Source organism: Mastomys coucha, unplaced genomic scaffold (assembly GCF_008632895.1).
Source record: "Mastomys coucha isolate ucsf_1 unplaced genomic scaffold, UCSF_Mcou_1 pScaffold22, whole genome shotgun sequence".
In the NCBI taxonomy this organism is placed as follows: Eukaryota; Metazoa; Chordata; class Mammalia; order Rodentia; family Muridae; genus Mastomys; species Mastomys coucha.
In genome coordinates, this window is record NW_022196905.1 from 159,481,250 (window position 1) to 159,494,492 (window position 13,243).

At 40.2% G+C, this 13,243-nt stretch overlaps 1 protein-coding gene across 6 annotated transcripts in view; it reads right to left on the reverse strand.

Moving 5' to 3' along the window:
• Positions 1 to 13,243, reverse strand: part of Csmd1 (CUB and Sushi multiple domains 1) — a 1,620,113-nt gene that overhangs the window by 281,976 nt on the left and 1,324,894 nt on the right. For all 6 annotated transcript variants that reach the window (XM_031339198.1, XM_031339200.1, XM_031339199.1 and 3 more), the window contains 2 exons: positions 7,899 to 8,087; positions 1,612 to 1,781 (listed from right to left, as the gene is read on the reverse strand). In XM_031339198.1, coding sequence (XP_031195058.1) covers positions 1,612 to 1,781; positions 7,899 to 8,087 — 359 coding nt within the window. The remainder of the gene's footprint in view (positions 1 to 1,611; positions 1,782 to 7,898; positions 8,088 to 13,243) is intronic.

Below are 13,243 nucleotides of genomic sequence, written 5' to 3' on the forward strand. Positions count from 1 at the left end.
TACAATGAATAAGTATCAAAATGGACATGGTTTCCTTGCTTGTGCTCCAATCATGAATTTCATTCTGTTTCTAATCACCCATATACAGAACATATTTAAGTTTTACCTAAAAGCTTATCTAAAGGCATGCTGACTTCTAAATTTGAGGTTATCAGTCTAGAAACTTCTTACTTGCATCCTAACTTTTGCCTTAGGGAGACTACTAGTTTTTTGGCTTAATGCTACCCTTTCAAGATGTCAGAAGGAGACTGTGAAAGTCTAGAGAAATGAAATAATTATCAGGAAGAAAGTGACTCTTTTAAATTATGTCATTAAATAAAAGGTCCCCTTTGACATGGGAAGAAGGAAGGCCAGTTAATATACAGAAGTCTCTGACCCACACATGACACTCCTTGTGAAGTTGAGTAGAAGCCCAGAGGTATGTATTCAGTTCCAGTTGCAAGGATGCTGGGAGGTGGCCACTCTTTCCCCAGAAGTGACTTAGTCATTTCATGTGAATTGAAGCCACAACATCTGAAAGGTGTCCTTGCTGTGTTTATGAGGCTGAATCTAACTCATGAACTCTGGAACTTTGAAAAGACCTGAGGATGTCAACATACTGTTTCATTGATACAAATCAGCCCTGTGACCTGAAAAATTGCTCCTTTCTCTCTGGAAGGAGTAGGGGGTAAGCTCCATGGTTTGTGCATTTTTTTTCCCAAAACTTTCCTTTTCTTGATCTTGGGGTAAAGTCTATCAATATCTGCCTTTCTTGCCTAGGTCTTTGAAGGTCTTCAATTTCTTGAAACAGTTACAGGTGATGAGGGAGTAACTTGAGAAATATTAGCATTAAGTATATTTCTGCTAGACCTGGCATCTGATCAGAGAGTTGCTGGTAGCCCACTGTTCTGTGGTAAGATTCTTGCTCACCCAGTGCCATGTCTACAGACAGGGGCTGGGCTCCTTTTATCACTATACCAGATCCTTTCCAAATGTGTAGGGATCTGTCAGTTATTGTTATTATTATTATTATTATTATTATTATTATTATTATTATTATTCATTACACATTTTCTGGAACAGCCAGAAAAGTCAGGGTCATTGCACACTCTCACACAAGGAATTCAGATGTCGAGTTAATAATTTTCCCAAGATAGATGATTTAGTGTTGGTCTACTGTTACAGTGATGATTTCTAAATCTACACATTCTACTGTGTTACTATCTCTCAATTGATAAATAGGACTAAATAATATGTAAATAATTGTATATTAACACTCTATATAAATTGGCACATAGATGAATGGATTGATCAATACAAGAAAGAGTTAATATATGTTCATATATGATATCTAGCTGATACATAGTTGATACATCATTCATAGAGAGATTATAGATAATAGAAAACAAATAAATGCATATAGACAAAAAGATATTTAGTGAAAAAGGGACACAGATATACAGTAAATAGACAGATAGTATATAGATGATAGACATATAGATAGAAACAAATAGACAGACACATAGACAAATAACTAGATGGACAGTAGCCATCAGATAGTGAATGCCAGGTAGGCTGGTGATGGATTCCATTAGAAGAAGAGCCTCAGTTCCATCCTACAGAGAAGTTTACCTTTAGAGTGTCTCCTTCGAAGAGCTGGAAGGTTCGGGCTCTGAGATGGATCCCCTTTCCGGCTTCTGTTTCTATTTTATAGATACACTCATGGTTATTATCATAATGGGATGGGAAATTTGGAGAGAGTAATGTTCCTTCATTTCCTTTGACACTTGCTCCACATTCAGCTAAAATAAACAGAACATTAAAAAAGAGGACATAAAAAAACAGAACATAAAAAAGTGTAATTATTTACTAAAATAGATTAAAAACTCCAACAGAATGGCCACCCCACCTCTAACCATGTACCACTGCTCTCCAAGGATATCCTCAAATACACAATTTTAGTGTTTTAGCTCAGCAGGAAGCACACCCCATCCATCTTACTTTTGGCCTGTTCTTAGTCACAGTAACTACATGGTTCTTACTACATAGACCCTGTACAGTAACCACATGGTTCTTACTACCTAGAGCCTGATCTTAGTTACAGTAACCACATGGTTCTTACTACCTAGAGCCTGTTCTTAGTTACAGTAACCACATGGTTCTTACTACCTAGAGCCTGTTCTTAGTTACAGTAACCACATGGTTCTTACTACCTAGAGCCTGGACAACACCAGCTTCAGCTCAAAAATAAAATCAACATGCTCCAAGTACCATGGTAACCTCACCGTGCCTTCTCTTTGACTCATCATTTGTCCAGGCTAATTTCTGTTTTATTCCTATATAGATGTAAGTTTCCTCTGCTTAGGTTTGTGGCTTAGTACTGAACTTCTAAGGATAGGCAAGCATTTGATGACAGGGATAGAATTCTCTCCCTTTTGTTCACAGGAGAAAATGATCACTGACTTCCAGCACCAAATTTCCTTGTAACAAAATACCTTTTATCAAGACTAAGCTGACAGTACATGACACCCAACTTTCTGCAAATCCTGAGAAAGTCACTGAGATCACAATATGTCTTCTTACTCATGGGAGTGAGTAATTTTAGTCAAGAACCCCCTCAGCTCTAAAATGTTGAAGGGAAAATGCTCACTACTGAAAAATAGTACCACAACCACCACCACTGCCGCCATCACCATCCTCATTGTAATCACCATCATCATCATTTGTCACCATCATCATCTTCACCACCATCAATGCCACCATCAACATCATCATCGTTGTCATCATTATCATCACCATCATCAACCATCACTATCTCTGTATGGGGAGTGAGTCTGGGACCAAGACCAAGTAACCTCAACTGCCTAGAACTCAATTTCAAGCTGTTTTCTTCCCTTGTCTTAATCATGATGGAACAGGATTTCCCTTGCCTCCAAACCTTCCACACCACCAGTTTTTTAAGAGAATATTGCTTGCTTGTTTTATTTGTTTATGTTGTCCTCGATCTATGAAAGATGTGTCAACTATCTATCAGCTATTTATTATATATGTATATATATGTCTATTACTTCTTTCTTGCATCGATCAATCCATTCATCTATGTCCCAATATACATAGAATATTAATATACATTTATTTACATATTATTTAGTCCCATTTGTCAATTGAGAGATTATAACACAGTAGAATGTGTAGGCTTGGAAATCATCTCTGGAATAGTAGACCAACACTGCTAAGTTGTTTCTGTTTCTTTTATGTTTATGAACTTGCCAGGAAGAGAATTGTTATAGACTGAACAGTAACAGTCTTAGGTAGATTGCAATCCATCACGCTACATGACCTGTCACGGGTAGCCTACTTTAAAAATTAAGCCTTCAATTTGCAAAGTTGGACATAACAAACAAAACCTGTAATATACCAAAGTGCCTAAGAGGTCCCTGACCCCTGCTGCTCTGTCCCAAGGGGAATCACTACAGAAAACGTGGCATCTACATTGATAAAACCAGATGCTCAGAAAACTGCCAAGTGAACTGATCCACATGTTGAAAATTCTTTGAGCTTTGTTCAAGGAATCCACTTCATCATCACAGAAATTAAATGTTTCTCTTTTTAAGTCTTTTAAAATTCTTTCAATAGTTCATTTAATATTTCTCTAAAGTGCTTGAATATATTATCCCTTGATATGAATCTCTTTCATCTTTATAGAAAACCTAATGGAGCGGTAATGAAAAATTTGATTCTTTTTGAGAGTTTTAGGACTAAATTAATTAAAATAAAATTGGTGATGATGGGAGTGGATCAGTTGACTCCTCTATTCATTCTGTATACAGTGGCATCAATCTCTGAAGTCAAGTGTCTCTCTACTCTGAGAGCTGCTGCAGCGTAGGACTCCTACAAGGTTAAGAAAGAAAATCTGCAGGTGCACATAGGCTAAGTCTCACACCCAAGTACTAGCCACATGCTAGAGGCTGGCCCATTTGCATAACACTGAGACCATGAGAGTTCATACAGGTCACTGGGGTTTGGGTATGAAGCCACTGGACGAAGATATATGTGCAGGCACTATACTTTTGTGCAAATTATAGTGGACCCTCTGAGACCATTGTGAAATTTTCATCTACATAGGTCCTTGCTTTGGAACAGAGCTATCTAGAGCAGAAGAAAAGAGCCATAAAACAGAAGCAACAATGTCTCCCTCAGCACACTTGAAGCAAGTTGCTCACTGGTGTCCAGAACAGAGGAAGCCCTCATCAAGGAACTATAAGTCATATATTAACTCAAGATATCTAGAAATTGCATACAATAGAACTGTTTAATCAGTTTTTCTTATGCTAAACCCACTTCACCAGTTAGTGCTCTCACTGTAAAACTATTGAGAATAGACAGAAATGAAAATTTAGCTACTAATTTTCTTTAAAAATTATGAGCAGAGGGGCTGGAAAGATGACTCAGCAGTTAAGACCACCTGCAACTCTTGGAGGGGCCCAGCACTTCTCAGTACCTAAATGCAAATGGTCACGATTACAGTTAACTTCAAGCTTCAGAGAAGCTGGCACCCTCTGACCTTCAAAGACATCTGCACACATTTGTCCATATACATACAGACACAAGTAAATAAAAGAATCAAAACAAAATGTTTTAAAATTTAAACAAGTAATTAAAGAAAGATAAAGGAACTAAAGCCTCATTGGGTGAAAACAGTGATATCTAAAGAAAATGTCAAATGATCACTAAACTTAGTTGTTATTTTTGTTTTTTTATTTTATTTTTATTTTATTTTATTTCTTTTTTTTCAGAGGGGGAAATTGGAAAGGAGATATCATATGACATGTAAATAAAGAAAATATCTAATAAAAAAAGAAATGAAATGTAGAGTAAGTCAAAATCTCAGCAGAATACTTTGCCTTGTGATGTCTCTCTGAAGAATGTACAACCACTGAACAATGGAGATGTTTGTCTTAAGTTTTTGTAATCTTTTAAAGGAAACTGTCCAGAAAGTATGGTTGGACATATTTTTCATTCAAATATATATCACAAGTTCATTCATTTGAAATATGTCTTCACTATATCCTGTATAGTACACATTTCCTATGGATAATCAACTTGCAATGGGGATCATAAGTTTGGGCGAGAGATAAATCAATTGTATTTTCATAACTTTAATGAAAGAATAGAGAGCATCTATTGATCAAAGATTCCAGAACAGAAAAAGGTTTAAAGAAGTCTGATATATCTGTCTGATGAAGAGTTAGCTCTTAGGGTTCCAGAAAAGGAAGTATAAGTTCCAAAAATGATAATGAATCCAAGCAAATTTATGGATCATGGAAGGAGAAACAGAAGATCTGAAAGTGCTTTGTGTGTATGTGTGTGTGTGTGTGTGTGTGTGTGTGTGTGTGTGTGTGCGCATGCGCGTGTGCACACGCGCATGTGCACATGTGCTCAGATAACAGGAGGAAGCAGCTTGTCAGGGTGGCCCAAGCCTCCCCCATTGTGTTAAATGAAGACAGGATCAGGAGTGCAGACAGAATGCTGAAGTATTGAACTCAAAGTCTTTGTTGGTTCAGGTAAAGACATAGTGGGTGAGAGCAGTCCAAGGTGGGGAGAGTCTGTCATGTCCATCATTAAGAGAAGTTTCTCAAATGGAGTTGGGACTATCCCAAAAGCTGTCGCCTGTTCATGGGATATGTTCTTTTAGCTGGGTTGTTTTGACTAGCCTTAGTGTGAGTGGATGCACCTAACCTCACAGAGATGACTTGATGTGCCAGAATGGGGGGCTGAATACCCAGGAGGACCACACCCATTAGGGGTAGAAGGGGAGGGGGATAGGGGAAAGACTGCAGAAGGGGTGACAGGGGCATAGGCAGTGAGTGGGCTACAAAGTGAATAAGTAAAATAATAATAGTAATGATAATAATAAATAATAATAATAATAAAGAAGGTTCCTTTTGAGGAAAATCAGAAGTGACTTAGTAGGTATCTATGAAGAAGTATGTGAGTTTCCCAGAGTAGATGATTTCTTTTAGCACCGAGACTTGAGGGTCAGACAGGACCCAGGATCCTCAGTATAGGAATAGCAGTGTTCCCAGAATCAGAGCTGATCATGAGTTACATAGTTGGTGAAGTCATAGGAACCAGAAGCCTAGGAGTGTGGGCAACTGTAGACACCAAGGTGGTGCAAGGTCCATCTTATGTCTATTGGATTCAGTATAGTTTTTGACCCTTTAGCACAGGTGCCATGCAACCTATTGTGCTGGAAAGAAATACAGGCAGCAGCTGGCAAAGTACAAAAGGCTGAATAGAAGAGAGGCCAAGGTAAGCCCTGTGTGGGCTCTCCCCAGAGGTGTTGGTGGGCAAAAGCCAATGGCATCTGCTGCTTGGCGATCCACAAGCTATGAGATTCCCTGATGAGATTCTGTGTAGGTTGTTGTAACTATAAAATAGAGCTGGCAATGCCACACTTACTGTCTAGACCCAGCACCAAGTAAATACATCAAGACAGGCAAAGCTCTCAGTACCCTCCAGGCAAAACTCAATAAATTGTTTTTCATGTAAGACAACAGTGCAAAATCTTGTTTACCAAGAAAACCAGAGTTGTAATGATGAATTAAAGTAAAACAGCATAAGAAATGAATGTCACAATCTCTGGACCAACTGCTTGATTTCATTCAAGTCAGTTTCCCCCAAGAACTCAAACTGTAACTGTGAAAGTGTTTTAACATGCGAATTCCATCCCAGGGAAGTCTGAGAAATTCTCAGAACATAATGTTTAGATAGTCGTTGTAACTTGAGGTCATTTTTCAACACAGAATGAGAGTGAAGGGAAGAAGAGAAAGAAGAAGAAAAACACTTTTGATGATGACATGTTGTTTACAGTTGAGTTTTCATTCTCTGAAACTCATGAGGAAGTAAAGGCCAGCACTGACTTTTGGTCTCCAAACCAATACTAAGTCATGCCTAGACTAGAAGAGACTCAAGAGCTATGGAGAAATATAAGCTATTTATATCCTGCTAACTTTCTGAGAATTCTTTGTTAGTCTCTCTCAAGGATCCCATGCCTGCCTCTGATTTGAGGCAGGGACTTTGGAATGACCCTTTGATCCACTTCTGTGAACATGAAAGCCTTAGGGAAAACATGGCCAATCTTTCACACATTTTTTTCTTTGTTAGGATGCCTGGTCAGGAGTTGCTGAGTGTTGTGACTGAGTGACAGCTGTCAGTCTGTGTCTCTCGAATAACACACCAGGCTTTCAGGGTTCACAGAAGTCTGATGCTAAAACCAAGGTGGTAGTGGTGGCTCTACTCCCCCAGTTCCTCAGACCAGCACAATGCCCAACAGAGTATGGTACCACTGCTCTGAACTGCTGTACTCATGGCTGCATGCCCTGAGGACCTCACTACAAATAACCCAAACTGCAACCCTGCACAGCGGAACAGCTGCCTCCTTCTCACAGATGCCACTATAAAGGCTAACTCTGAGCCCCAACACCAGTGATGCTCCTTTGCTGGACCATACAACAAACCCAGAATGGAGGACCCTAAGGGACAGCAAAGCCATGCCTCTGATCTGCCACTGTTATCACAGAGAGTATGGCTCTCGGCATCTGTGAAACTTTTGTTTTTATAGCATGTCTTCTAGCATTTTCTTTTTCCCCCATTTTCTTTCTTCCTTTTTATTTAACATACGCTCATTTTTTTCTTCATGGAGACACTGGGCATATACTCTGGTCTCCCTTTTCCACAGAACCTTGTAGCTGACAGAGACTCAGTTTGTAGATGAGGTAGTCAGGCTCCAAAAGTGAAGTAGCTCCCCTCAGCCCAGTCTATTCCAGTTTCAGTCTCTGCCCTTCCTGCCCAGCCTTCTCTCTGTTTCCTGTCCCAATGCCCATGGATGAATGAAATGAAAGCGTGTGGCCACCTACCCACACACCTTGGCAGAGGTGCACTCCACACTCGGCGTCCCCCACCCAGGCAGGTAAGCTTGGTTGCACCTTCTAAGCGGTATCCCTGGAAGCAGGTGAAAGCCAGGGTGTCACCCACACCAAACTGGAAGCCAATCCTGCGGCTGAAGGCAGGGACTCCAGGGTCATCACAGGGCTCCAGGTCATATTCTGGAAACAAAAGAGACAGGGTGAGGGTATAAGGCCTGGGAAACAAGCACAAATATTTGGCATAAACAAGGAAAGAGAGAACACTGATGATACTTTGCTCTCACCCCACTCTCTCTCCCTTCTTCCCTTTCCTTCTTTTGTCTTATCAATTCCTGTCCTTTGTCCCATGGTCTCTAGCATAAATGCAAACACAAATGCATAATAAAGTAAAAATAGAATGAATCATTTTTGCCTATCATTTTGAGAGGATGAAATTAATTTTCCTATATTTACAGCTGCTAAAGGCAGCTCTGTACTCTCCTTACATGTACTTTTCATGAAGGCACAGGGCTGAAGGCAGAGCGGGGCCAAGTCATAAAGCTCATCATGGCCAAGTCACCTGCATACAGGTATGCATGCAGCAAAGCTATTCTCAGTGTATGAAGCTTGCTTTATTGCCACAAAATGGTAGATATTTTGTCAACTAGACATTTCTATAAGCCACTCCAGAAGCAAGCACTAAGTGAGTTTTAAACAAAGCAGGGCCATCTGTTATGTGGCTGCCTGTGGTCTTCAGAAGGTTGACATCACGGAGGATCCTCTGTTTCCATCTGATGCTTTCAGCGGCTAGTTGGGATCACACTGTGTGTGTGCAGGTTGGTCATTGCTCGCCATTGGTCCTCTTGTTTGTCTTTTGAGAGACTAAGATGTTATGAGTCAGACGTATAATGAGGGAGGGACAGAAGGTGCCCACTCTCTAGTCTTTTGCTACTTGCTCCATCTGAAACCTTTCCTGTTCCCTATAGTCATGTCGATGCCAGGTCACAAGCCAAGCAAATGTCCCTAGAGTCTGGAGACAGGAGATGGTATCAGGAACTGCTCTGTTTTCCTTTCTGTTGCTGTGAGAAGACGCTGGCCAAAAGCAACGTTTTGGAAAAAAAGCTTGTTTGGCTCACACTTCCTGGTCACAGTGCATCATGGAGGGAAGTCCAGATAGGAACTCAAGTGGAAAATGAAGCAGAAACCATGGAGGAGTATTGTTCACAGGTTTGCTCTCTGGCTTACTTGGTCTGCTTTCTTACACAGTCAGGACCATTTGCCTAAGGATGATCATTCCACTGTAGGAGATGCTCTCCCACCTCAGCTATCAATCAGGACAGGCCCACAGGCCACTGTGATCCAAGCAAGTTCTCAGTTAAGAGTCCCCTTTCCCTGGTGACTTTATGCTTTGTCAACCTGACAATAAAATCTAGGCAGAACAGAGACAATAGAAGTTTTACTGAAGAGTAATCATTACTGAAAATTCCCAGGCAGACCAATGCCATTTCTTCCTAGTGAAGTGTGTGATCAAGTGGGAATCTGAACCTGTTCCTAAGGAAATTTCTTATTTCCAATCTCTGGTTATCCTATTTCTAAATTTTAGATTCAGTGTTGTCAGTGAACACACAGAGAAACCTGATCCTGTAGTGTTTTCTTCAGTTTGTCTTTTCAAACCCAACCCTTTCTGTCACTGTATTATCAGATTACTAGAATCTAACTGAAATCTCACTGTACAACACTAGAAACCAGTCCCTTGTTTCCTCAAGTCCCTGGTTAGCCACTGGGGTCTATGCTGTTACCACTGCCTACTCCATTCTTCATTTGGGTCAAAATTCTCTTGCTCTATAAAATGCTTGAGCTCATGTCACCATTCCAAGATTGCACATATTACTATGACCCCAGTTTACTGCGCTCCAGGGGAGAAAAGATGGAAAGTGTTCTCTGGGGAACTCAAGCAATACTCACTGCAAAGCTGTTAGAGACGACACAGACCCTTTAGGAGATACTGAAGCACAAATGTTATGACCTAGCAGAGATTTCCTTCCTAAGTGATTTTTCCTCTCATCTGAGAAATAGGTTGTATACTTTGTCTTTCTCTTGTTTTTTAAAAACAATTGAGGGGCTCTGACTGTGCCCGACTAATACAGAAGTAGAGGCTCACAGCCATTCATTGGACTGATTACAAGGTCCCCAATATAGGAGCTAGAGAAAGGACCCAAGAAGCTAAAGGTTTTGCAGCCCCTTAGGACAAACAACAATATGAACTAACTAGTACCCTCAGAGTTCCCAGGAACTAAACCACCAACCAAAGAGTGCACATGGTGGGAATCATGGCTCCAGCAGCATATGTAGTAGAGAATGGCCTAGTCGGTCATCAATGGGAAGAGAGGCCCTTGGTCCTGTGAAGATTCTATGACTCAGTGTAGGGGAATGCTAGGACCAGGAAGCAGGAGTAGATGGGTGGGTGAGCAGGAGGAGGGGTAGGGAGTAGGGGGTTTTCTGAAGGGAAACCAGGAAAGGGTATAACATTTAAAATGTAAGTAAAAAAATATCTAATAAAAAAATTTAAAACTCTTTGCAAAGATGCTAATGGTGTGCATGTTGTTCCTAGAGCATTTTCTACGAAGGTACCTGTGGCATATAGATTCTCTGCTTTGTGTACATTTTATTTTGTAGTTTTTAAAAATTTTAATATATTCATTTTTTATTTTTATTTATGTTTATGTGTCTATGTGTGTATATATATATATGTAAGCGTAGCCATAGACATCAAAGGAGATCCCCTGTAGAGTTACAATTGACTATGAACCTCTCTACATAAATGCTACACCCTAACTCACAAACTCCATGAGAGCAGAGACTGCTTTTAACCACTGTACCATCTCTCTGGTCCCTTATTTGGTAGTTTATCTGATGTCCTCTCCCTGTGCCTATTAGAATAGAAAGGACCTGATCTTATCCTATGGGACATGGGGTTATTAGTTGTTATTATCCATCTGCATAGCCATGGCTTCTCAGTTAACTTGCTGTGTATTGACAATTTTATGATGAATATTTGCAGTGTGCATTTCTCATGTTTTCTTCTATGAAGTGTGTGCATTCATTTTATTTTATAAGTATGAATTTTTGAATTATGTGCATGTATATGTGCTGTATATAGTCCTGATGCCTATGGAAGTCAGAAGAGATAGGTGTTGAGAACTGAACCCAGGTCTGCCGCAAGAGCAAAATGTGTTCTTACAGGCAGAGCAATCTACAAGCCCCATTGTTTACAATTCTTAAACCAGAAAAGAATTCTGTTGCTCTTAATATTTTATCTTTCTTTCAAATGAAAGGTTTTTGCTTGGAACATTATCTTTTTTATTTTTCTCCATTTGCTTTTCATGTCAGCAGGAACCTGTGTGCTCCAGGGCCTGTCTGATATGGAATGTAGGAATTGGCTTCCACAAAGGCAGCTTGCCTCCTTATGTAGGGCCATATCTCAGGAAGGTTACAATGCAGCTGATTGGGAATATTTATGGAGTGGTTAAAGTGAAATGAAACACTGAGTGAGTTCTTCTCCATGCCCAGTACTAACAGAGACATCAGCCTCTTTAGCCATGTGTGGCAGGGTAAAAACAATAAAGTTTAAAATACACATTTTGTGGGTGCTCTATGTCTTTTAGAGGTCCTGTGGGAATTCAGTTGTCATTATGACAGTACCATTGAGTATTGAGTTTTGATAGGTGAGATATGGTGAGACCTCTCCCTCCACAAATTCATGGTAGTTTAGTGGTGCTGCCGGGAGGTTCTCACACCAAGTATGTGTGCAGCTCCACTTCTCCATCAAGTTGACTCCTTGCTGCTTTGCCTGGCACCATGTACTGACAGAGCACAGATGATATCTTCAAGTATGAAGGCCATGATGTTACATTTATAGCTGTAGAACCACATGCCTAAGAAGCTGCATTCATCTAGAAAGAGACTTCCCACAAGGGCTCCAGAGATCCAGAACCAATATTTTCTGTGCCATGGCTTGTGTGATAGCTATAATGGATCATGAAAGCAAGTTTTGAGTTCAAGGTTAACTTTTGACGTGTATAGTTGCTCCGTTCTGCATGACTGGCTCAATGGAATATGTCAGCTGGGTGTTGGCCATTATTCTCTTAAAAGGGTTAACTCAAGCAAGAAGGAGAAGGAGGCAAAGCAGCATTGTCAATAGCTCAGAAAGCAACACTGGATACTGGAACATAGCTCTGTGACCTTCCAATAACCAGAACTATGACAATGGAATTCTTCTTCCCCAGACTCTGAGATGTTGTGTTACAGTAGCACAGATGGACTGAAGTAGAAATCTAAAGATGCAACAGTGAGCTGTGTATAGGGAGCAATAGAAGTTAAAAACAGATGGGAACAGATGAATGAGAAGTGCAGAGTCCCATGGGTGATGCTGGTGGGAGACAGCCATGGGTCTCACTGTCATCTCTTCTAGAGTACCTCATTTTATTCATTAGAGATTCAGAAGCAAGAATATAGAGGGGATCAAAATTCTCATAGTGATCCAAATAGATCGTCTGGGGAAACTACAGAGGAGAGACTCAGGCACTAGCTAGCATGAGGAAACTGAAGTCTTTGATTGATAATACAGCCAATTTCATCATTACTTTGACTACAGTAAAATTTCAAGGAAGCAATGTCTTTGAGCCAGTCCTGGAAGGCTCTTTTATGCTGAGACATAGCAAGAAAACCAACAAAGTCAAATTAAAATAATCAAAGCTCTTTGGAGCTAGAAACAAAACTGTTAGGAGTTTGTTGCTGTTCCTTTTGTTTTTGAGAGGCATTCCATGTTAGATAACACAGCTTCCTGCAGCAAATGGTTAAGCCTCTGCCATGTGACTAATGGAGGCAGAGCTGCTGGTAGCAGAGGGTAGGAAGGAGCCTTCTACCCATAGGATAAATCATCAAATATTATAACAGCACTAAGTGCCCCTGATAATTTTTCTGGCATTTAGGCTTGAGATCTTATGCACAGAGGAAATCACAGACAACTAAGGGCTTTGGAGACTTTTACAGAATGAAAGTCCTTCTGAACTATGATGAATGACACTGGGTCTTGGTCAGGACATCCAGTCGGTCAGCACAAGGAAGTTTAACTGTTCACTCCCATTAGTGGTAGTTCATTCCTTGTCAGTAGGTGTGTAGACAATGGAAAAAGAATGTTCTTGGAGCCTGGTTTAAAATAACAGATTTATCTTGCTCATTTAGATTGGCACTTTAGTCATATGTGCAAAGATTACCAATGACAAAAGCAACACAAAAATGCAATCACACTTATGCAAATGTATCAAATGCACTAGAAAACCTACATAGGTACACTA